Source organism: Chaetodon auriga, chromosome 16 (assembly GCF_051107435.1).
Source record: "Chaetodon auriga isolate fChaAug3 chromosome 16, fChaAug3.hap1, whole genome shotgun sequence".
Lineage (NCBI taxonomy): Eukaryota > Metazoa > Chordata > Actinopteri > Chaetodontiformes > Chaetodontidae > Chaetodon > Chaetodon auriga.
In genome coordinates, this window is record NC_135089.1 from 21573807 (window position 1) to 21596406 (window position 22600).

A 22600-nucleotide genomic window follows, 5' to 3' on the forward strand; every position below is an offset into this window, starting at 1 on the left:
ACCTCTGTCAGGCTGGTGTCATGCTCACCTGTAGTCACAATACTGACTGTTCGCCCGAGGCCATGGCTGTCTGGGAAAGCTCAATAAAGCAAGGACGTGCTCGTTGGTAGAGGTTCTCTAACTTAACCCTATCATCGCATGCCTTTCAAAATGTATGTTCTGTTTCAAATTACTAGTGTTAAATTCAGGTAACAGGATTATCAACATTTAATAATTTTAACAGTAATAGAAATAAAATTGAGTACACTTTCCTCTGAAATTTATTAGTAGAGGAATATGAACTAAATATACATTTAAAGTGTTAATGTACACACAGTGCACACTGTTGTTTGTGGTGTTTACAGTGTGATAATTTGATGATGATAATGCATAAGGCAAATAAGTTCATAAAAATAAATGTCAGAGAAGACATTTAGAATTGTTACTCAATGTAGAAGCCTGATATCCTCACACAGGGGTTCAAAACTGAAAGATGGCATGGTTGAAATTCCAGTTTCTCCTGTCCTTGAATAACTGGTTTTTTGAAACTTGTGTTTCTTGCTTGCATGTACTTTGTTTCAGAGATGCTGCATGCCAAGCAGCGGTATCTCTTGGAGCTCACAAGCCGAGACCATCTGGGGCCAAGGTCAATATTAAGTGCAGCACGGACCGCCCACCACATTCTTTTTTGTTGTGGTTCCTGCTGCTCTGCCCAGAACACTGCTGCCTAAATTTCATTTGTTACTGCACTGTATGTGTAGTGACAATTTTCCCATGAAATGAAATTGTCACTTAGGTGACAGGAGCAGTCTCGTAATTTTGACACGCATCCACCGTCCACAATATAAAACAACTTTCAGTACTCACGGATCCGTTCTTAGCGTTCCTTTATTTTCTCATTTGTTTCACAATTTCCATCATTAGTGCGGATCCATGACAACAAAAAGTCCAAAGGCGTAATTGATTACTAAACAATTAAACGGTCAAAAAACATTTACCGTGACGCTCTTCTTCACCTTCAAGGAACAAAAGGGCCAACCATACCACCTGTGCGCCCGGCCATATATAATTGGATACTCCACCCATAACCAAATATTACTAAGATAAATTCAAACTAAGAGACAAAATAAATAATTTTCTTTCCTTAATATTCGCAACATAATGCAATTCATAATTTACTGTCTACTTAAATTAAATTAAACTCATTTTCACCATAAACTGAACTAATAAAGACCATTATAAAAAATGGCTTCTACAGTATGTCTGCCCCCTACATTACATTTCATTTACAATCGAATTTTTATAGCAATGTTAAATAGACAGTTTGCCAGATTTTGTAGTATCTAGCAGTGAGGTTGCAAATTACAACCAACTGAATACCCCTCTCCTCACCGTCCTTATGGTGGCTGCTAAAAATGTGAAAATGCAAAACGTGCTCTCTAGAGCCAGTGTCTGCCTGTTCTCAGCTCCTGTAGAATAATGATGGTCCAACATGATTCCATCCATTGTAGGTATAAAGAGCTCATTCTAAGGTAATAAGGAGACATCAAATTTTATATTCAGGTGATTGTACACTAATGAAAACACAATTATTAATACGATATTCCCCCTATCCTCCTAAATCATTCAGAGAGACAGATGGAAGGAGAGGGTGATTGTGAAACTGGTGGTCATTAGTGGAGCATGTTTCTGAACTTTTTTGGAGCTTATGTTTGGCAGATTTGTCACTCTCCCTCTATATAATATCAGATGTTTTGACCATCTCGCTTTTCTCAAAATTGTGTTGTCAACTCCTCAAGTATGGTATATGCACACATTTCAATGGGTACATTTTCTGTTCTTGTTGGTTTCACTCCATCCACAATTATTACAAGACTCTTATTACTCTTGGAATATCTTTTGAACTCACATGAAGATTGTTTTTTTGGATTCTAGGACTAACCAAGATTCCTCTGCAGGTTGGAATACATTTCCTCTCCATTCACTGTAGACTGACTTTCTGACTTGTCCATATCCAATTCATACTTTTGTTGTTTTTACCTGAGTTTTATTTGAGTTTTTACTTACTTTTGCTTTCATATGTCATCTCTTGTGAATTATATGCCAGGACCCTGGGGGGTAGAGGAGTTTTCTGAATACAGTGTACCACAAGCCTCTTAATATTATTGTGGAAAATATTTTTTTTAAGGCCCATTTTAGTGTATTAAAGGGCCACTGAGGGAAAAACAATGTGAGCATGACAAATCTCTCCTGTCAGTAGCCTCTCTCAAAATCACAACTGAGTCAGAATGTGTAAGTGATGTGTACAAATCCTAATTAATACATCAATAAACTAAGTGCTGAATTTATATGTCCTTTAGTGTTTTCATTGATATAATGCAGGGATGTTCACACTATTTCATTTTCAGCCAGGTATCTGATTCTAGTCACTTAATGTAGGAACTAATTACCGCAATCCTTGTTGTCTTGATATTTTAAAGCTTTAAAGACAACTGGAAATGAACTCTAAATGTCTGTGGAATAGCACAGAATGCAACAAATCTTTCCTTTGGGCCATGTCCACAGAACATGGAGAAAGTAGATGATGAAAACATCCCTTTGCTTGCATCACAGAAAAGGAAAATAAAGACATTTGAGTCATCACATTTGATAATAAGAGGAGAAGAATGCGAGCATGCACAATGTATGGTATGCAACTCCAATCTCATAGCACCTCTCATCAGCCTCCTCATGGTTACTGTACAGATTTAATCAGCTTCCCACCTGTGGTAGCCACACAGTTCAGGCCTTCACTCCTCAGACCCGCGTACAACAAATCCATCATAGACCTTCAGATGTGATATTTCTACTGATTGTACAACTATGTTTTGCAGTACTCTATTTTCCAGTAGGTTGTCAACATACTCTAGAATTATTATACATTTATCCATGAATGTATTTTCCTTCTGCATGTCACATTCAAAAATAGAACTGATATCTGTTTGTGTAACAACTAGAAAAACGGTTGTTCCATAAAGATTTCACCTGAGTAGTTTCTCTAGAATGGGAATGCACACAGACATCCATGCACAAACATGGTCTTCATTTTCATACCTACAAACAAGCTTCAACAGAGTTTCAGGCTGAGAGAATGACCTCCTTTAATATCAGTATCTTTATATTCATTCTGAAGTGAGAACACCTGAATGTGAGTGACTGCAACTACAGAGTACTGTCCTTGCTCATATGCTTCACACTCCCTTTAAGACCACTCTCGCTTAATTAGACCAGCCTGGCTATATGTTAGCTCATTAGACCACTCAAAGGTTAAGGCTGTATCTGTCTGTATTCTTCCAGTACAGGTAGCTTCTATGCTGATCGTGGAGCCTACGTAAAACTGCTCAGTGTCACATCTGTGACTACAAAACAAACATCTTCTGAAGAGCTACAGCAAGCCGTCCTCATAAACAATGTACTTTTGCATTTCATGTGGATGAGTATCATTGATTCTGCAAATTTTGATGTGAATGTGTTGGTTGCTGTATGACTTCTTTCTTTTCTTTATTTTGGTCTTCAGGTGGATCATCAAATTTTTGCTGCCATTAGTCACTTTGGGCTTCCCAGAAGGTGGCTCCGGGCCAGGATCAGGTGGGGTACTACCTGGTTCTCTGCTTCCCAACTGGTCATGAGTTTAAAGACTTTCTTAAGCACTGGTGCATTCTGTTACTATTACCTTGTGTAAATGAATCTTTGACTTATTTATATTACGTATTTTCTTCTTACTTTACAATTACACTTAAAGTATGATCAATGACTCGGTTTGTATTTACTGTTTTACTGTTATGTAATGTAATTTCATTAATTTCACCATATTTTGTTCTCCAGCACAGTTCAGTCTGAGTTTACCTCATTATGGAAAGTTGTTCTATATTTGAATAAAGTTGTACTGTGTATATATGTAGGTTACGTACCTGAAAAGACAAACTCCAAACCTCAATTGACATGATCTGCCTGATTATGTAACAGAGAAAGCCATCACTTTATTGCCTGTAGCACGGATTTGGCATTTTTTTGATAGAACATATGAAAGCACCACAAAAGTCGAGCATATTCTGCTATTTGAACGGGTCAGAACACCTCTGGTGTAAGATACTGGCAGTAGCGATCCATCTCACAAGCACAAATGCAGCATCTACTGTATGGTAATGACAACAACTTATAACATGTCAGGAAAAGGAGCTGACACTGGTTTCATCTCTGTTTCATTTAGGAGTTCGTTGTTTGTCTTGGGATCAACAGGATCTCTAACAGGATGCCACAGGACCGACAGACGCTGTTGAGGACAGAAAAAGGGACATTTTGACATTGTGTGCAGCTTGAGGTGTCCTGAATGGTAATCAATTATTAAAAGTCAGGTAGAGTAAAAATACAAAGCAGGATGTGTTGGTGGTCTTACCTGTCTGAGCGTGCCATCAGTGAAGCAGATCTTGTAGACAGCCCAGATGGGTACCGGAACCACAGAGGAGAAGGCCATGGCCCAGCCCAGATAGTAAGCCCAGTCTGGGTACACATAGCCCCCACTGGATGTCAGCGGCTGGTAGTCCAGAAACGAGCAGATGAAGAAAACCTTGAAGGACAAGCAGAGGAACAAACTAGTATTTCTGCAGACAAACAGACTGCACTGACATGGTGATGTCATCCAGCTTTATGGAAGAAAACCTTTTGTAGCTTGATACTGTGTTGCTTATAAATCAAGACACGATGATGTAACATCTTTTGATGACTCAGGCTTTGCTTGTGCAATGAAGTCAGTTGTAACATTTTTGGTGTCAGAAATTCCTTATGCAGTTCTGGGTCTGCATTTACCAACCATCTCAGAATACCTCAGAGTAGGACTTCAAAGTCATACGTGAAGTCTCCTACACTTAATTTCATCAAGTTACTTATGATGTTTTGTTGATTTTTTGCCAAAACAATCTTTTAATAAGCTTATTGTCATTAAGCCCAAAAAATCTTTCCTCTCACAGAATATCTTTGTCTGACCTAAATATGGGCCCTGCAGAGACTCTCTTCACCTTCTTATTGATTGCTGATGGCCAAACCTTAGTCGTCACCACAGTTGTCTTGATTTAATTCCATTTCTGCTTTGTGTCAGACTCCTGCAGCTGTTAACAGTGTGTGACTAACCATGGTGATCAGAGGGGTGATGTAACGCCAGCAAAGTTTGAACAGAACCCACGGCCTCTGTCCTGTCATGGCTTCAACTGCATCACACATCTGTTCAGCCCCTGCATGATAATTACAGTTTGTCAGTAACAAGTGTTAAAGAGCACACTTTTGACAAAGCCCAACACTTACTATAGATGTGATCAGAAGTGCAGCTGTCTGTCAACTTTCAGACAGAGAGGACAGGTGAGGTGAAAACGGGAGGAGGGAATGGAAATGTACATCAGAAAGTACAACACCTACTAAAGGGAAATTTCTGGGTATAGAAGCTATGGCAGGGGAACTCAAACTGATATCTCTCTTGCCAGACATGAACTCTGACATTGGATGATTCTGCAAAATCCTTAATCATGTTCAATACGTTTTGTACATATGTAATGTTTTCTAAAGAATTTCTTATACAATATCTGTCCTTGCCAACTACAGAAACATGGTTATGGCAAACAAACTACAGGCTGGCTATGCTTAAAGGTAAGAAGAAGAAGAATCGAAGAAAAAGAATCGGGGGGAGACATTCCCCTTTATTTGTCACACACACATGCGAGCATGACGGCACACGGCACACGAGGTGAAATTTAACTTCCGCCTTTAACCCATCCTGGTCGTCCTTCCTCCGCGGCAGACCAGGAGCGGTGGGCAGCCAGACCGGCGCCCGGGGACCCATCTTCGGCGTCACCATTGGTCAGGTGGTGATCTTCTTGCATGTTTTTTTTTTTAGTGGGGGTATATTTTACAGAGGATACCCCAGGTGAACACGGGGAGAACATGCAAACTCCACACAGAAAGGCCCTCCTCGAGCAGCAGGCACCGAAGGCATGGTGGAGGACACACCCGGTGCCCGCAGCGAGATTCGAACCCGGGACCTTCTTGCTGTGAGGCGACAGTGTTGCCACCGTGCCACCGCAAAATCCATCTACCAGCATGTCTGTGAAGATTCTCATTCATCCTGGTCATGGTACTTGTAAGTCCTTTCCAATGGCAACTGGACTTGCTTGTGGTTCTAGAAGATGTTTTGCCTCTCATCCAAGAGGTTTCTTCAGCTCTAACTGACTGGTGGGAGGTGCCAGGCAGTTATCCTCTTGTACAATCGTAGCTCTGCTCAGCTATCATGTGAGTCATTAAGGTCACAAGTCATGGTGTTGGGTCAATGTGTGTTAATGGAGAATAATGGGTGGGTCGTAGACCCACTTGATGTGTTCTAGAACTACAAGCAAGTCCAGTCGCTGTTGGAAAACACTTAGAAGTACCATGAGCTGGGTGAATGAGAATCTTTACAGACATGTTGCTACACAGTTTGGGATGAACACCCTTTGAATGGTATGGGAATATGAAAGGACATCCAGTAATCTTGCGGACTATAGGAACCATATGTGTTCCAACTTGAGATGCAGGCAACACGGGATCATTCTCTATGGCTTACACCTGGGTTCCACCATGAAATGCCACAGAGCTGATAGAATTCTCCAAAAAGCTCAGTATCAACCGCTCAACCAGAGAGTGAGACAGATTAATTTCACCATCAACACACTTAAAGTTAAGATGGACCAGATGCTCAAAGGACTGTCTACCAATCTACCAAAATACCCAGTGAAGTCTCCAAGTTTGTGGAGAAGGCACAGACATCACAGTCCACCAAGGGCAAGGACTGACAGACACAAAAATTTCAAACATTACAGGCACAGCAGAGATCAGAAACAATATCATTGACCAACCACTATATTACTGATTAGAAAAAGGTTAGAAAAGGACCATGAACAGAATAACATTGTCATTCCTTACTTTGCAGGAATATCTGAAGAACTCAGGAGGATTTTTAACAAAAACCACATCGCAAAATTGTTAGGCACAATCATCAAATATGACCAGAAGTCCTAGGATACTGGGTTGAAATTTAGACCCTGGTAACTGGTGACAGATAGCTGGATAGTACAATGACATCTGGTAATCACTTACCAAAAGCCCAGCCAACAGCCACACACTCAATCAGAGACACAAACAATATACATGCTCCATTTGCACCATAGTAGTCAATCAGCTGGAATAGGTACACTCCTCCCTGGACAAAACAGAACAAGTAAACACATGTAGTGTCACTTAAAATACTACTCCAATATGACAGTGTTAACTAGTGTTTTTTATTAGGATTACACAGGCCTGCATTGTACCTGAGAGGTGAGAGGGATCTGTGAGATGAAACAGAGAGAGCAGAACAAGATGAGGAAGATTTCTCTGCGCCAGGGTTTGCGCATCTGTCCTGGGAACATGTCAATCACTGATGATGTTATAGTCTCCAAACCTGTAAACTAACACACACAAGCAGACAGAAGAATAGAATTTTACCAACTCATTACATCAAACAGGTGAAGTGAGGAGCCTGGCTGGGCCTTCAATATCACTCCATATGTAGCTGTTGTAATTAAACTGGATGATTGACTGTCCCTTTCTCCTCCAGTGCAGTGAGGAAAGCTTCTATCCTGTTTTTTTTTTCTTAATGTTTGTTCTTTCTTCTCATTGGAATGTCTGGTGCATTATGCAATGCAAAGAAATGCTTCAAATGTCTCTGTTTCATCACTTGTTCTTCAAGTCTTTGGTTTAAGCAATGAGGACTCCAATGACAAATAGAAATAAGATTCTATAAGTCCTTTTCTGCCTGAAACCACCCCTTTGTCTCAGACTTTTCGTGTGACGCACCTTTGACACCTGCTGCTGTGGCCTTGCTTGATTCCAACTGTGAGTGTTATTATTATCAGTCACATTTCTATTATTACATACATATTATTGTTATCATATGCATATTCTATCATACACATACCACATATATATACTGTCATATACTATTTTTTGTTATCAGCCATATTTCTGTTATTGCCAGAGCTGTTATTGTTATTACTGTCATTGGTGTGCGTATCTGCTCTATCTCTCGCTCTCTCTCTAAACCCAACTGGTTGAGGCAGATGGCCGCCAATGTAGAGTCTGGTTCTGTTCAAGGTTCCTGCCTGTTAAAAAGAAAGTTTTTCTTTGCTGCCATCACCAAATGCTTGCTCACAGGGGAATTGCTGGGTCTCTGCAAATTAAAGACTATGGTCTAGACCTGCTCCATATGGAAAGTGTGATGACATAACCTTTGTTTGTTTGTCTGTTCGGAGATATATAAATAAATTGCACTGAATTGCATAAATGAGTCTAGCAGTCTTTTGTACCAGCTAGAGATGATGGACAGAGCCCTGGCTAATATTTGATTAACGTGCATTGCAATAATCAATCTAAGAATACATAAAAGCATGTGGAAATTTTCAAATCAGCAACTGATAAATATGACTTAATATTAGACATTATGTTGACCTGGAAGAAACATGACTGAACAACATTTGTTATTTGATCATCAAAACAGAGGTTAGCATCAAATGTTTCCCCTTGATTCCAAACAGCTTGCTTAATATAATTTGACAGATAAGCCAAGATAAGCAGCAACAGTGCTGATGGAATCTGGGGAATCAAACAGAACCTCAGACTTATCATCCAAGGGTCAGGCTATCAAAATCCAGCAGTCACGTCATTAATCAGTTTCTTTCGAAAGTAAAGTAAACCAAAATATTACTTTTACCATACCATACAAAATGTCATGGCAATACAAGCAAAAGCGGTCAAGATATTTCAGAGATATTTTAGAGCCAGGCAGCTAGCATGGCTAAAAACATATACAAAGACAAAGATTTGTTACAATCATATTAAATTCTCCACAAATGGACTTTAAGCTGCAGTTTTACATGTTCATTGTAAAACAATGGTTTCACAATGAACATGGTGTTGAGCCTCCATAAACAGTTGCAGTATATCCTTATACATTAAATGAATACAACACAGTGGTATGTTGTGTGTTCTCTTCATCTTACCACTGTATCCAGTCCCAACAGAATGAGCATAATGAAGAAGCAGGCGGCCCACAGCTGAGGTAGGGGCATCATGGCTACAGCCTGAGGAAAAGCTATGAATGCCAGCCCAGGGCCTGGAGGACAGAAGACACATTTCAATTGTTGTCCTCTCCACCTGACTTGACTTTAGATTTTTGTCATTTTCTAGCAAAAGTGTGAGGGTAAATTTGATTATCTGCCTAACAGAGACAATAGCATTGGGCGTTAAATCATATGTACCTGAGTCGACCACCAAGTTGATGGGAATTCCTTGTTTGTGGGACATGAAGCCCAGAGCTGAGAAGACTGCGAAGCCGGCAACAAAGCTGGTGCAGCTGTTCAGTGCACACAACCACAGACTGTCCCTGCATACAGACCCACAGAGCTTAGCATACAGAGCAGGACTATGTGGGGGAATGCACTTACAGTGTCCTGACTGTCCTATTGTCACTGTGGGACAGCCAGTCAGCCCCATGGTTCTCCTATGATGCCTTTACTTTGGAGATGCAAAGAAGTATTTGATCACCATGTTCTCTCCCAAACACCCTCTCTCCCTTCGGCAGAGCTCCTCCATTATCACAAAGACGGCTCTTAACTTTAGAACCCTAGTTGATGTTCAAGATGGTTTGAATGATGTAGAAATTACATCATTTGGTAGATCTATGCTTTTAGGGGTGTTTTCAACCTGTATCTTTTGGGTCACAAGAGAAAAGACTTGAGAAATGAGGTTGCGTAATCTTTCCTAGCCCTGATTAAGAGCAGCAACCAACACAGCATTGTGGGGACAGATGATGAAAAAAGAAGCCTGGAGTATGTTGAACGTTAGTGGAACTACTAATCAAATGGCTTACCTGTAGCAGTTGTTCTTGACTTTGTTGTAGCTGCCCAGTGTGATCATGCTTCCTCCTGCAACACCATACGAGAAGAGGACCTGAGCAGAAGCCTCCATCCACACCTGATTAACAAAGATGAAAAATTACATGTAATTCACTCATCTCCAGTGATAATTGGCCCAGCTGGGTGTGATGCTTACGGTTTAACAATAAAAAGAACAAACCAGACACTGTAATGCTGCAAGATTTGTCCAAGGTGTCTCACCTGAAAGTCTGCCAGGCGAGAGAAATCTGGATACAGATAGTAGACCACACCCTGCCAGGCTCCTGGCAGAGTCAACCCCCTGACCAGCAGGATGACCAGAGTCACATAGGGAAACACAGCCGTGACGTACACCGCCTAAAATTTTAGTGATTATTTAGCATATTACTGGTCATACACATTTACTGCATTAGGTTATCGAAATGCTGCTGCTATTCTAATGTTGGTTACTTCTTTGAGTAGTGCTGTAGGTTTGAAGAAAGTTTCAAGTATTAAAACACTTCAGCTGTTCTTCTGCAATGCCGTCAGTAACACAGACAAAATCAAAAGATAATGCAGCTTTCATGTCATGTTGGCACAATGGGAAGAATGAGACGACTTTCTCCATTTGCACTCAGCCTTCCTGCATTCTCTTTTAGTGCTTGTCACAGTTGGGGTGTTTCTCAGCTTGTTGAAAGACCATTTCAGGTTTGGAGTTTTACAGTCAAAATTATTACAGAGCAAATCAGTCTACGTTAATTAATTAATTAATTGTGGACTATAGAGGTACCAGTTCACCTCTACAGGGCACTGTGTGTATGTTTTGGGCCTTTGTGTGTGTGTGTGTGTGTGTGTGTGTGTGTGTGTGTGTGTGTGTAATGAAAATAAAGTGTAAAAAGTGGATTTCCCCAAATGAGATCAAAAACGTTGTTTCATTTCTATAAGAGACTGGTTGGCCCCTGAACTTTCACAACAATGTTCACAGACCTTTCCTGTGGAACGGACCCCTTTCCAGATGCAGAAGTAGCAAGCCACCCAGCAGGCCAGGAGAGACAGCAGCAGCTCCCACCTGACTGTACCAATCTCCTCTATTCCCCCAGACATGGACAACAACCCTCTCCTGTATGGGGACACCACACAGTCAGTGAAGGTTACATGCATGAAGAATTACCATATCTGACATGCAAAGATTGCTGCTGCCCTGTGTAATTTAGCATGAGTTTGATGTGACAACACTGACTTACTCCCAGAACTCAGAGACGGAAGACTTGGTGAGGTTTCCAGATGTCCAGTTTCCTGTCAGGTTGCTGCTGTGTATTGCAGTCCCGTTTGTAGAGGTGAGGTCCACACATCTGTCTGTTGATAGGAAGGGAAATAATCACAGTGATTAAATGTTAATCTTCATACTGCATCACGTGACTGCAATGGTCATCAGAATGTAATATTATTTGGCTATTATTTTCAGTCTTAGCAGAACTTTCATTTTTGGCATTTAAATTAATGTACATTTCAATGATTAGCAGCCTGTGTCTTCAAGACAAAATTGAGAAATCAAAGTACAGTAAAGAAAAGATGCTTAAGTGATTTTGTATATGAGCAAATAAATCGTAGTTGTAGAATTTTCTTTGTTTGGATAATGTTTGTTTCTTCACTGCTGACACTGCAACGACGAGGGATCTCGCTAGTGCTAACTGTCTCTTTGTCCAGATGAGGTGACGACTCTAAAAACTGTGGCTGCCTCGATCTGGCGAGGTTATCATTGCTTACATCTGCATGACATCTGAGGAAGTGGGGATCAAGATGGCGATATATGAGGTTGGTGTGTGGTGAGCTTCCAAACTGTAAGATGTACCATGTCAAAAAGAGACAGCTAAACCAAACATTATGCCCGCTGTGCCTAAGTTTTGAAAAAGAAGAACAATGTGAGTATAAGGAATAGCACCTAACACGGCTTTCTTATGAAATAAATCTTAACTTCCTAGCTTTGTCATTTTATGATCAACAAGCCAAATAAGAAGTCTAGAAGAAACAGTGTATCAATGGTGGTAGAGAATTGAAGGATATTTCAAACGCTTGTATCCTGAAAGTTGTGGTTGAGTTGACAAAGTACTTCACTACTCTTGAGTAAAACTTATCCATGCGCATGGAAGACATACAAACCATACAGCAGGGGATGGAACCTCCATTTGTATGGAATGAGAGACACCTGCAGAGAACATCAGAGGTGATATCAAACTTGTGGCATTGCCCACACTGGAAGAAAAAGATGGGCTTTCTTGTCAACATGGTGCATAGAGTTGGGGTGTCTCATGAAAATGCAACTCAGCCTTTTATTGTGCAGTACACAATGTGGTCTTTGAGAAACAAAATCTGGAAGATTTGTCATAATAGTGGGATCTTGAAAGAGAAGAAACTACTAGTGACATGATTTGACACGCGATAGCACATGTAGGAAGGCAGTTTTGTGCTTGAGTAGACTTCATGCAGGTACAGATTTCTTACAAGAAACTCTATCATGGAGTAATGATGAAAATTTTGGAAATCTTAGTCAGGGTACACAATAAATTTTTCTTATGGTTCAAATCATTGCGCTGGTTGCAATGCCATTAAATAGATTTAATGATGATGTACTGGAGTCCATTGTTTCAGAGGAGGGATGATGAATTATATCGTGGAAAAAATCTTGATCTTAAAGGTGAACAACCTTCTGTTCATTATTTGCAATGTTTATGGACCAAAAGGGACAGCTCAAGCAAAACATATCTTTTCTAAACTGTCTTTAAAACTGTCTTTAAAAGAATGTACGAAGAACCTTTTTTTAATCATCATTTTATATATGGATGCAGGTGTTTTCAGTCAAGAATTTATTCTGGTTATTGTCACCACAAGATTACAGCTTTCAGACGTTTCTCTTTCTCACGCTCCGCTGTCTCATCATAAAATCACAAGTCTTTGATTGAATTGATTGAAGAATCCGAATCAACCATCAGAAGAAATTTTGATGACACAAATTTACTATTATCTGTAATGAAAAAGAAATGAGTCAAAGTCAAAAAAGGAAATTCTTTGAATTCAAAGTAAGAGAAGATCCAAATAAAACACTGCAAAGAAATAATAATAATAATAATAATAATAATAATAATAATAATAATAATAATAATAATAATAATAATAATAATAAACTAAATTCTAGCTAAGAAAGTCTCTTAATGAGTCAGTTCCTGACATCTAGACACAATTTATCTTAACATAAATATAAAAACACTTAAAAGTGAACAACTTGATAGAATGTACGTGTATATGAGCCTGGCCAGAGGTAGCTTCGTCAGATCCAGGAAGATGTGGTGAAGAAGTGGTTTGAAAAAAGAAATCGAACAAAAGAAACAACATTGCATCTATAATATAGCTGGTATATTACATCCTTTTATAGAAAATTAAAAATATCAAAATTTAAGTGTTAAAATTTAAGTGTAGCAAGTTTATGGAACACATAAAAAAAGAAGCCCCTTGATTTCTGAAGATGTCTGTGAAGTTGTACATTTGCACCTTGATAGTAGAATGTTATGTCTGTTTTTGGGATTTAATTAGGGATCATCTATTACTCATGTTCAAAGAATGCATGGATAGAAAGGAGATGGCAACAGCCACGAGACAAGGTCTGATAAGCCTAATTCCTAAACCAGACAAAGATCATTTATTAATTGAAAACTGGAGGCTCAAAGGTCACATTCGCTATAATATCAGATCAGGATTAGATTTACGTGACTATTGAAACTACACAAATCTACTCTAGCTCTTAGCTGATGACACAGTATTATTTCTTGAAGATGACTGAATGACAAATGCGCAAAGCATTACATATAACTGGTGAATTTTCCAAAGATCTGGCTCTCAAGCTCAATATCAACAAAACTGAATGTTTATGATCAATAGTCCTATAAAACTGTACGTAAACACATATGATATGACTCTCAGAAAACAGTCAAATGTTCCTCTTTAAATCAAGAAAATGTGGCTTCAGAGAGACCTTTCCATTTTTGGAAAAGAGTTTTTGACAATAGCTAAACTGCACCTTTAAGATCAAATGGCTCAAAAATGTTTGGAAGTAGTAGAATTATTGTGGAATTCTACACCACACAATATATTAAAAAATGTAGGTGGCTTAAAGTTTATAGCAGGGCAAAATTATACCGTTTCTTAATAGCTGGTAAAACTCTCAGGATCCCATTAGCAGGCTTTACTGTGTTATGTTTGCAACTTTTTGCCACCTAAGGATACCACGTGCACAGCCGTAATATTACTGTTAACAATAAAAGCATGTGTAAAGAGAACTGGTTAAAAGGGCCTTTGTTACCTTTCTTACAGCTTTGTTTGATGATTCAGGAAATCTTGACAGGTATGAAAATTTTCAAATCTTTTCCAGTTAAATAATAAGAATTTTTGTAGAGATTTCATTCATTCCAGAGTGAGATTTCAGTGGAAGGACTTTTCTTGCAACATTTCCCACAAATGCTGATAATGTTTTTAAATGATTGTGCATATTGCTTTTTATGTGTGCAGTGGTCTTTGGCCTTCATTCACTCAATTAAATGTCACATAACAAAGAAGCAGAAATAACAGTAATGATCATTTAGATTTAGCTCATGTGTTGGGAGTACCTAAAACTGGTGGCGTACTGAAATTGTTGTTATGGTTACGGGGTTGCTTAATCTGTTTCCTGTTATATTTTCAAGGTTACTCTCATGTCTAATATTTTATTTTACCTCCTGTCTTTCTGTGTTTCACAGGTTATCAAAAGGATTTTGTTTTCGTTGTTCAGAAGAGATGAAGACAGAACAGTAAATTTATCACAGTGGTCTTAGATGGTGGTACATGACAAACTTTTCTATCTGCATATTTTGCCTTATGCTGCTGCAGCCTTTACATTCAAATCAAACTTTTACATGTAACTGACCAGGGCATGTATTCAAATATCAAACCAACATCACATTAATGTAAAGGGGAGCATGTCTGAAATGTAAGACTCATATCATGAATCAATAATAATAATAATAATAATAATAATAATAATAAAAAGCGCTGAGATTCTTTTAATTTGCTATACATCCACCCACCCTCATACTGCACTGACCTGTGTTCCAGGGATTGTTGCAGGTGGTCCAGGGCAGAGGGTCTCTGAAGCAGTAGATGAGATAGACGAAGGCCCAGGCCAGGACAATGCTGTAGAGTCTGGAATACAGCTGGACAACTATCAAAGAATACCCGGTCCCTGGAGGGAGACAACAGCCAAAACATCCCAGTTTAAGCTCATTCCCTTTGTCTATCTCCAGAATTCACCATCATTATTATTGCAGCAGTGTATGTCTTTCCCAAGATGAGTGTGGCCAGCTGGAGCTGCCTCAGCCCTACAAGACTACTTTCATGACACAGACTGAAGCATGTTCAAGGAACCTATCACCATAGACATGTAACTGATTTGGAAGAATATGCAGCATCTGTGACTGGCTACATCAGCAGGTGCATAGATGATGTCACCGTCTTTTAGAAGATCTCCACATGTCCTAACCTGAAGTCATCGATGTCCAGTGATGTTGGCATGTTGAAAACCCACAATGCTGTCTTTGAAAATAGGTCTATGGCAACCCTCAGATCTGCTAGAGCAGGGATTCCCAAAGTAGGACTCCCAGTGAATGTTCCATCACTCACTCACACTTTTTGTTTTGCACCTTGGAAAAAAATCCTGACTTTTTTCTCTCCTGCACTGCATACAAGCAGTGTCTTATCTCTTATATGACACCTACAACACCATGAGAATAGTGTGAATACTGTCCCGGAACGCAGAGTGTTGGTAGAGTAAGGTTCAAGCTTCTAGCAGCATTTTGTCCCCACATCAAGATTAGAGCCAGATCTTTAGAATTTAACACGAAAAACCTCAATTCCTTTCAAAAAATAAAGCCTGGTGATATATTATATTTTCGTCATTGTAAACAAATCTCACAAAAACTCTAAACTAACAATGTTCACGGTTCAGTTCTAGTCCATTTTGGGTGACCTACTGTCTTCAGATTAAATGCTCAATGTATGTATTTAGCCACACACAGACAGAGAAGACATACAGTATTTAAAATTCACAAACTCAACGAGTTTAGGAAATGCTTTTAGTTAACAGTGACTTAACCAGAAATGATGTGATTACCCTTTGCCAGGGGGCAGAGCTTGGTCCAGCAGGTGATGGCGCCCTCCTGTGTGTACTGGCCAATCGCAGACTCCATCAGGAAGAGTGGCAGGCCACACAGCACAGCAAAGAGTAAGTAAGGCAACAGGAAGACACCTGCACACACAGAAATACACCTGAGATCAGTGACGCTGTAGTGCCGGGCTATTCAAATGGCGGCCCGCGGGCCACATGCGGCCCAGAAGCAATACTCGAGTGGCCCAACTCGTGGTTCAGTCAAAAAAGCAGAGACAAAACATGAAAAATACATTTTGCGAAAATGAACTCAAAATTCCTACAGTAGATTATAAAATGAGTGCAACACTCCGCGTAGCCTAGCAACACACAACCAACCAACAATGCAGCGCGTTGTTTTGAAAGTTGCCGATAGAATCCCAACTCCAGCACATGAAAGTATGTATCTCTCAACCCTTCAACGAAAAATTGACAATGAAAACCGTCGTTTTAACCCTGCCTGGACGGACAAATACTGTTTTATTTTACCGCCAACTCCAAACGCCAAACCTATGTGTTTACTTTGCAATGACTGCGTTGCGGTACTTATAGTATAATGTCCGGAGACACCACCTGGAAAAACACCCGACTTTCCCAGGAAACTTTCCCGAAGGATCCCAACAGAGGGTTTTGTACAACAGGAGTAGTACAACTCTGGTGCGGACAGTTACAGCTCAAGAGAGAGTCACAGCAGCTTCCCTCCGTGTTTCGTGGATTTTAGTAAAGAAAAAAAGGCCATTCACAGACTCCGTTAAAGACTGCATGCTTGCAGTCGCTGATGAAGTCAGAATCAGAATCAGAATCAGAAAATGCTTTATTGCCAAGTACGCTTTTACACATACAAGGAATTTGTTGTGGTGAAATTGGTGCATGACACATCTACTAAAATAAGAGCACAAAATATAACAATTTAAACATATATACACAAGTCTGTTTTTTGTTGTTTGCTATTTTCCGGAAACACAGTCTGTTTTTCAGAAAGAAGTTGAGCGTTAATGTAATGCATAGAGTTGTATTTATATCAATGTGACAAAATGAGTCCGAGGTGGGATGTGAAGACTGTCAGGGGGGTTCCGGCCCTTGTTGATAAGGCTGACAGCAGACGGGAAAAAACTGTTCTTGTGCCGTGAGGTTTTGGTCCTGATGGACCGCAGCCTCCTGCCAGAGGGGAGTGACTCAAAGAGTTTGTGTCCGGGGTGAGAGGGATCAGCCACAATCTTCTCTGCACACCTCAGGGTCCTGGAGGCGTACAGGTCCTGAAGAGATGGGAGATTGCAGCCAATCACCTTCTCTGCAGACCGAATGACACGCTGCAGTCTGCCCTTGTCCTTGGCGGTGGCAGCAGCGTACCAGACAGTGATGGAGGAGGTGAGGATGGACTCAATGATGGCTGTGTAGAAGTGCACCATCATTGTCTTTGGCAGGCTGAATTTCTTCAGCTGCCATAGGAAGTACGTCCTCTGCTGTGCTTTCCTGATGAGGGAGCTGATATTCGGCTCCCACTTGAGGTCCTGGGAGATGATAGTTCCCAGGAAGCGGAAAGACTCCACAGTGTCAATAGTGGAATCACAGAGGGTGATGGGGGCAGGTGAGGCTGAGTTCTTCCTGTTGTCCACAACCATCTCCACGGTCTTTAGAGCATTGAGCTCCAGGTTGTTCTGGTTGCACCAGGTCACCAGATGGTCAACCTCCCACCTGTATGAGATGAGTCCGATGAGGGTGGTGTCGTCCGCAAACTTCAGGAGCTTGAAAGACTGGTGACTGGAGGTGCAGCTGTTCGTGTACAGGGAGAAGAGCAGAGGAGAAAGAACACAGCCCTGGGGGGATCCGGTGCTGATGGTCTTAGCGTCGGAGACGTGTTTCCCCAGCTTCACGCACTGTTTCCTGTCAGACAGGAAGTCTGTAATCCACCTGCAGGTGGGGTCAGGCACGCTCAGCTAGGAGAGCTTCTCCTGAAGCGGAGTTGGGATGATGGTGTTGAAGGCAGAGCTGAAATCGACAAACAGGATCCTAGCGTAGGTTCCTGCGGAGTCCAGGTGCTGGAGGATGAAGTGGAGGCCCAAGTTGACTGCATCGTCTACAGACCTGTTGGCTCTGTAGGCAAACTGCAGGGGGTCCAGGAGAGGGTTGGTGATGTCTCTGAGGTGTGAGAGCACAAGGTGCTCAAAGGACTTCATGACCACAGAGGTCAGGGCGACGGGTCTGAAGTCATTAAGTCCTGTGGTCCTTGGCTTCTTGGGAACAGGGATGATGGTTGAAGACTTGAAGCAGGCAGGCACGTGACATGTCTCCAATGAGGTGTTAAAAATGTCTGTGAACACTGGAGACAGCTGATCAGCGCAGTGCTTCAAGGCAGATGGGGAGACAGAATCCGGTCCAGCTGCTTTCCGGGGGTTCTGTCTCCTGAAGAGTCTGTTGACGTCCCTCTCATGGATGGAAAGAGTCGTCACTGAGGTGGGTGGGGAGGGGGAGGGGGGGGCCTTTAAGGTGGGCATTGGTGGAGGTGACTGGAGCTGGAGCTGTATGGAGGTGTCGTGGGGGATGGTTGCTGGACTGTCCCTTTGTATTTCAAAGCGGCAGTAGAACTGGTTCAGGTCGTTGGCTAGGCGTGGATCGTTGATGGAGTGGGGGGCTTTAGGCTTGTAGTTAGTGATCTGCCTGAGCCCTTTCCAGACAGACACAGAGTCGTTGAGCTGAGAACTGGTGTTGGAGCTTCTCAGAGTACAGTCGTTTAGCCTCTTTCACCGCCTTGCTAAACTTGTACTTCGACTCTTTGTATCTGTCTTTGTCCCCACTCCTGAAGGCCTCTTCCTTTTCTTCCTTGATGTCCTCACTACAGGTTTGCAGAGCTTTAGTTTCTGCCTGTACGCAGGAATCAGGTGTACCATGACGTGGTCAGAGTGGCCCAGTGCAGCACGGGGGACGGCGTGATAAGCATCCCTGACTGTGGTGTAACAGTGATCCAGAATGTTCTCCAGAGAGGAGAACATTCTGAACTGTAAACTGTCTGTATTTAGGCAGTTGGTGCTTGAGGTTACCTTTGTTAAAGTCGCCAAGGACAATAACTAAAGAGTCCGGGTTGGTCCGCTCCACACGCAGTATCTGGTCAGCGAGCATGTGACAACACAGTTAAAACGAGTGTAACATCTGCTATTAAAGATGTGCCCCTATCAGACACTTCAAACTTTCGCAGGGTTGAAATTCTTGCTACAGATGTGTTTGAAACGCTGTTGAAAGATCTGAAGAAAGCTGACACTATGTCTACAGCAGTAGATGACTCTGCGGACAGAGGTGATACTGCACAGTTGTGCATATATGTCCGTTTTTTTTGATGGTAAAATATTCCGAGAGGAATTGCTCGGCTTACTGCCATTAGACGGGCACACAACTGGCGAGGTAATCTTTGAGAAAATCTCAGTTTTTTTTTTTTTTTAAAGACAATGGTCTGGATATGGAGCGTGTGTGCATGCTTGTGACAGACGGGGCCCCATCCATGATGGGGAAAGTAAATGGTTTGGTAGCACGTTTTTCTGCTGTTGCATCCCAGATTTCATCAGTACACTTAAAACTTCCCCCACTAAGTACTACAAACTGTAGCATACATGGCAACAGAAGTGGGATCGGTAAAGAAGAGATGCCTATTCACACGTGATGATTTAAAACAGTGTGGTGTAGTATTCATTGTTGATTGTTAATTACTGTTATGACTTGTAATGGGTTTTTTGCACTAAAAGCCTTGATGGTTCTTTTTTATTCAGGTAAATGCACCTTGTGATGTGCCTCGGTCAGACGTGACCAGAATGTTACTTTGATTTCATTCCGAAAGGAACAATATTTTGTGACCGAAATATTCTTTTTCGTTATTAAAGTGAAAAATAGCTTTGCTGCTACCTCAGGTTCTGTTTATTTAGAGAAGGTTTTCATGCACTTTTTGATGTTCTTATGTCAGATATGTTTATTTTATTTCAAAGGGGAAAACAATCTCATCACGACTGATGTGCACTTTTTTTTAATGCTATTATTTCATGAGTGAGAATATACTACCTCTGTTCAATTAAAAGTTTTGAACTGTGTTTTTATGCACTTTTTGAAGCGGCTACATTTTACAAAAATTGATTAAAAAACATCACTTGTTATTTCATTATATTAATTTGTGTTGGTTTGAAATTTGTCATTACCTCCTCCTGACTGACCGCAAAATGTCTGGCCCAGCTTAAGGTCTCGATTTTAGAATCTGGCCCAACTGAATTTGTAATTGAAATGCCTTGCTGTAGTGGGATGAGCACTGGATCAGCATTAGTAAAGTGAGTGTTTGATCCAATGTAGAGTATTATTTTCATGATGAGTTAGTCTGACCAATACTTTCCTGATTCATTGATTAATCTGTTGATCTATAAAATATCAGAAAAGTGAAAAATGTCCATCAAACTTTCACAAAACTCAAAAGTGATGTCCTCAGATGTCTTGGTTTGTCTGCCCTATTGGCCAAACCCAAATACAGTTATAAAATACACACACACACACACACACACACACACACACACACACACACTAATCCAATCCAAATCAATCAGACTTTCTTGTGTATAAGAACTCATGCAGTCTTTAACAGTTAATAATAAAAACTTGGATAAATATATTGAACCTGAGAAAATATTTGAACATATCTTTTTTTTCTTTTTTACATGTTCTTAGCATACCAAATATTTGCCAATTAGACCAATCACAAAGTACAGTTGAGGCTGATGGGAATGTAAACTGTAACTGAACGGCTCAAACCTGCAAAACCACAGTGGAGTGGAACCACAACTATTCAATTCTATGGAGCCACAAAGTGCCACAAGGAAAAAAAAAAAACTTTATCACACGCACAAGATACTAAAAGGTGCACACAAGATATTAAATCGAGCGCATGAGATACTAAAACGTGCGCACGTTTTAGTTATTTCCCATGCTCTACATCCAAAGTGTGTGAAAGAGCAGTATCACAGGGCATTCCTCCCTGCAGCTGTCAGACTGTACAATAAAAACTGCTCCAAGTAATCAGTACAATAGTCTGTGCAATAAAACATGTACATAACAGTCTGTAAATACTATTTACAATTTCTTACAATTTTTTACAATTTTTTTTAGGATGACGTTTCTTTTTCTTTTTATTTAAAATTCCCACTCTTTTGTATATACTGATGTTGTTTTTTAATTTGCATGCACTTCTTATATTATCTATCTGCTTTATTGATGCTGCTGTAATTTGGAATTTCCCCTCGTGAGACTAATAAAGGAATATTGAATTGAATTGAATTGAATTGAACGCTTTGACTTTTCCATGCATACGGCTCTCCATAGTGACAACTTCAGATGTTCACAGTCATTTACATTTAGAATAGATTCAGAAACAGTATCATGTTTTTATTTTTCATTAAAATTAGCAGCTTCCTTCTGTTGCCCACAAATGCCATTGTTCTAGTAACTTTGTTTTAGCTGCTGGTCCCAGTTATGCATGTTGCTAATACAGTGAAGTTAAACAGAGTTGGGGTGAGCTTTCATAAACCTTAATAAATAAAATCTGAATAATGACTTTTTATCTTAATCACAAGCTGCTGTAGTATATACAGTAAGTTTGACCATGTTCTCCTGCAAACAGGAGACGGTAGATTAGTTTAACTCTTGTTCCTGAAGTATCATTTCAGATACACTCAATGTGCAAATAGTGACAAATTTTTGTGATCAACTTGCAGTTTCTTTAACACAATCCCCATTTCATTTGTCTGACAGAGGTTAAGCTCTTCTTCAACTATTCTACTTCTAGGTGTAATGAAGAAATTGATAACTGATTTTTGCCTTTACCTAAAAAGTTATTGCCATGAAAGGTGAAAGCACTCAGTCAAATGTGACAGTACATTGACTTCGTGTGTTCCAGCTCACCTCCTCCGTTCTTATAGCACAGGTAGGGGAATCTCCACACATTGCCCAGGCCAACCACATTGCCTGCAGCTGCCAGAATATATTCCCTTTTCTTCCTCCACTGTTCCCTCTTTTCCGCTTGCATCTCCATCTCTGTGTCACCTCTCCAGTGCCTGGTCAGTACTAGCAGTGCACACCTCTGTCAGGCTGGTGTCATGCTCACCTGTAGTCACAATACTGACTGTTGGCCCGAGGCCATGGCTGTTTGGTAAAGCGCAGTAAGGCAAGGACGTGCTCGTTGGTAGAGGTTCTTTAATTTAACCCTGTCATCACATGCCTTTCAAAACGTATGTTCTGTTTCAAATTACTAGTGTTAAATTCAGGATTGTCAACATTTAATAATTTTACAACAGTAATAAAAATAAAATTGAATACACTTTCCGAAATTTATTAGTAGAGGAATATGAACTAAATATACATTTAAAGTGTTAATGTGCACACAGTGCACACTGTTGTT

At 40.5% G+C, this 22600-nt stretch overlaps 1 protein-coding gene across 1 annotated transcript; it reads right to left on the reverse strand.

Moving 5' to 3' along the window:
• Positions 1-4174: 4174 nt before the first annotated feature.
• LOC143333909 (sodium- and chloride-dependent GABA transporter 2-like) lies at positions 4175-22234 on the reverse strand. The gene is made up of 14 exons (XM_076752285.1): positions 22105-22234; positions 16147-16281; positions 15082-15219; positions 11195-11306; positions 10938-11070; positions 10194-10328; positions 9947-10050; positions 9336-9460; positions 9078-9190; positions 7350-7487; positions 7138-7240; positions 5146-5246; positions 4415-4585; positions 4175-4291 (listed from the first exon to the last, which is right to left on the reverse strand). The coding sequence occupies exons 1-14, from the start codon at positions 22232-22234 to the stop codon at positions 4175-4177; spliced, it is 1755 nt and encodes a 584-aa protein (XP_076608400.1).
• Positions 22235-22600: the final 366 nt, after the last annotated feature.

Bases quoted from the DNA above. Each gene is read 5' to 3' on its own strand.
- LOC143333909 (XM_076752285.1), bottom strand. From the start codon at position 22,234: ATGGAGATGCAAGCGGAAAAGAGGGAACAGTGGAGGAAGAAAAGGGAA. The intron at 9,191-9,335 runs GTACATATGATT...TCTGTCCTCCAG, and splicing joins CAACTTGGTGGTCGACTCAG to GCCCTGGGCTGGCATTCATA. The intron at 4,292-4,414 runs GTAAGACCACCA...TGTCCTCAACAG, and splicing joins CTGATGGCACGCTCAGACAG to CGTCTGTCGGTCCTGTGGCA.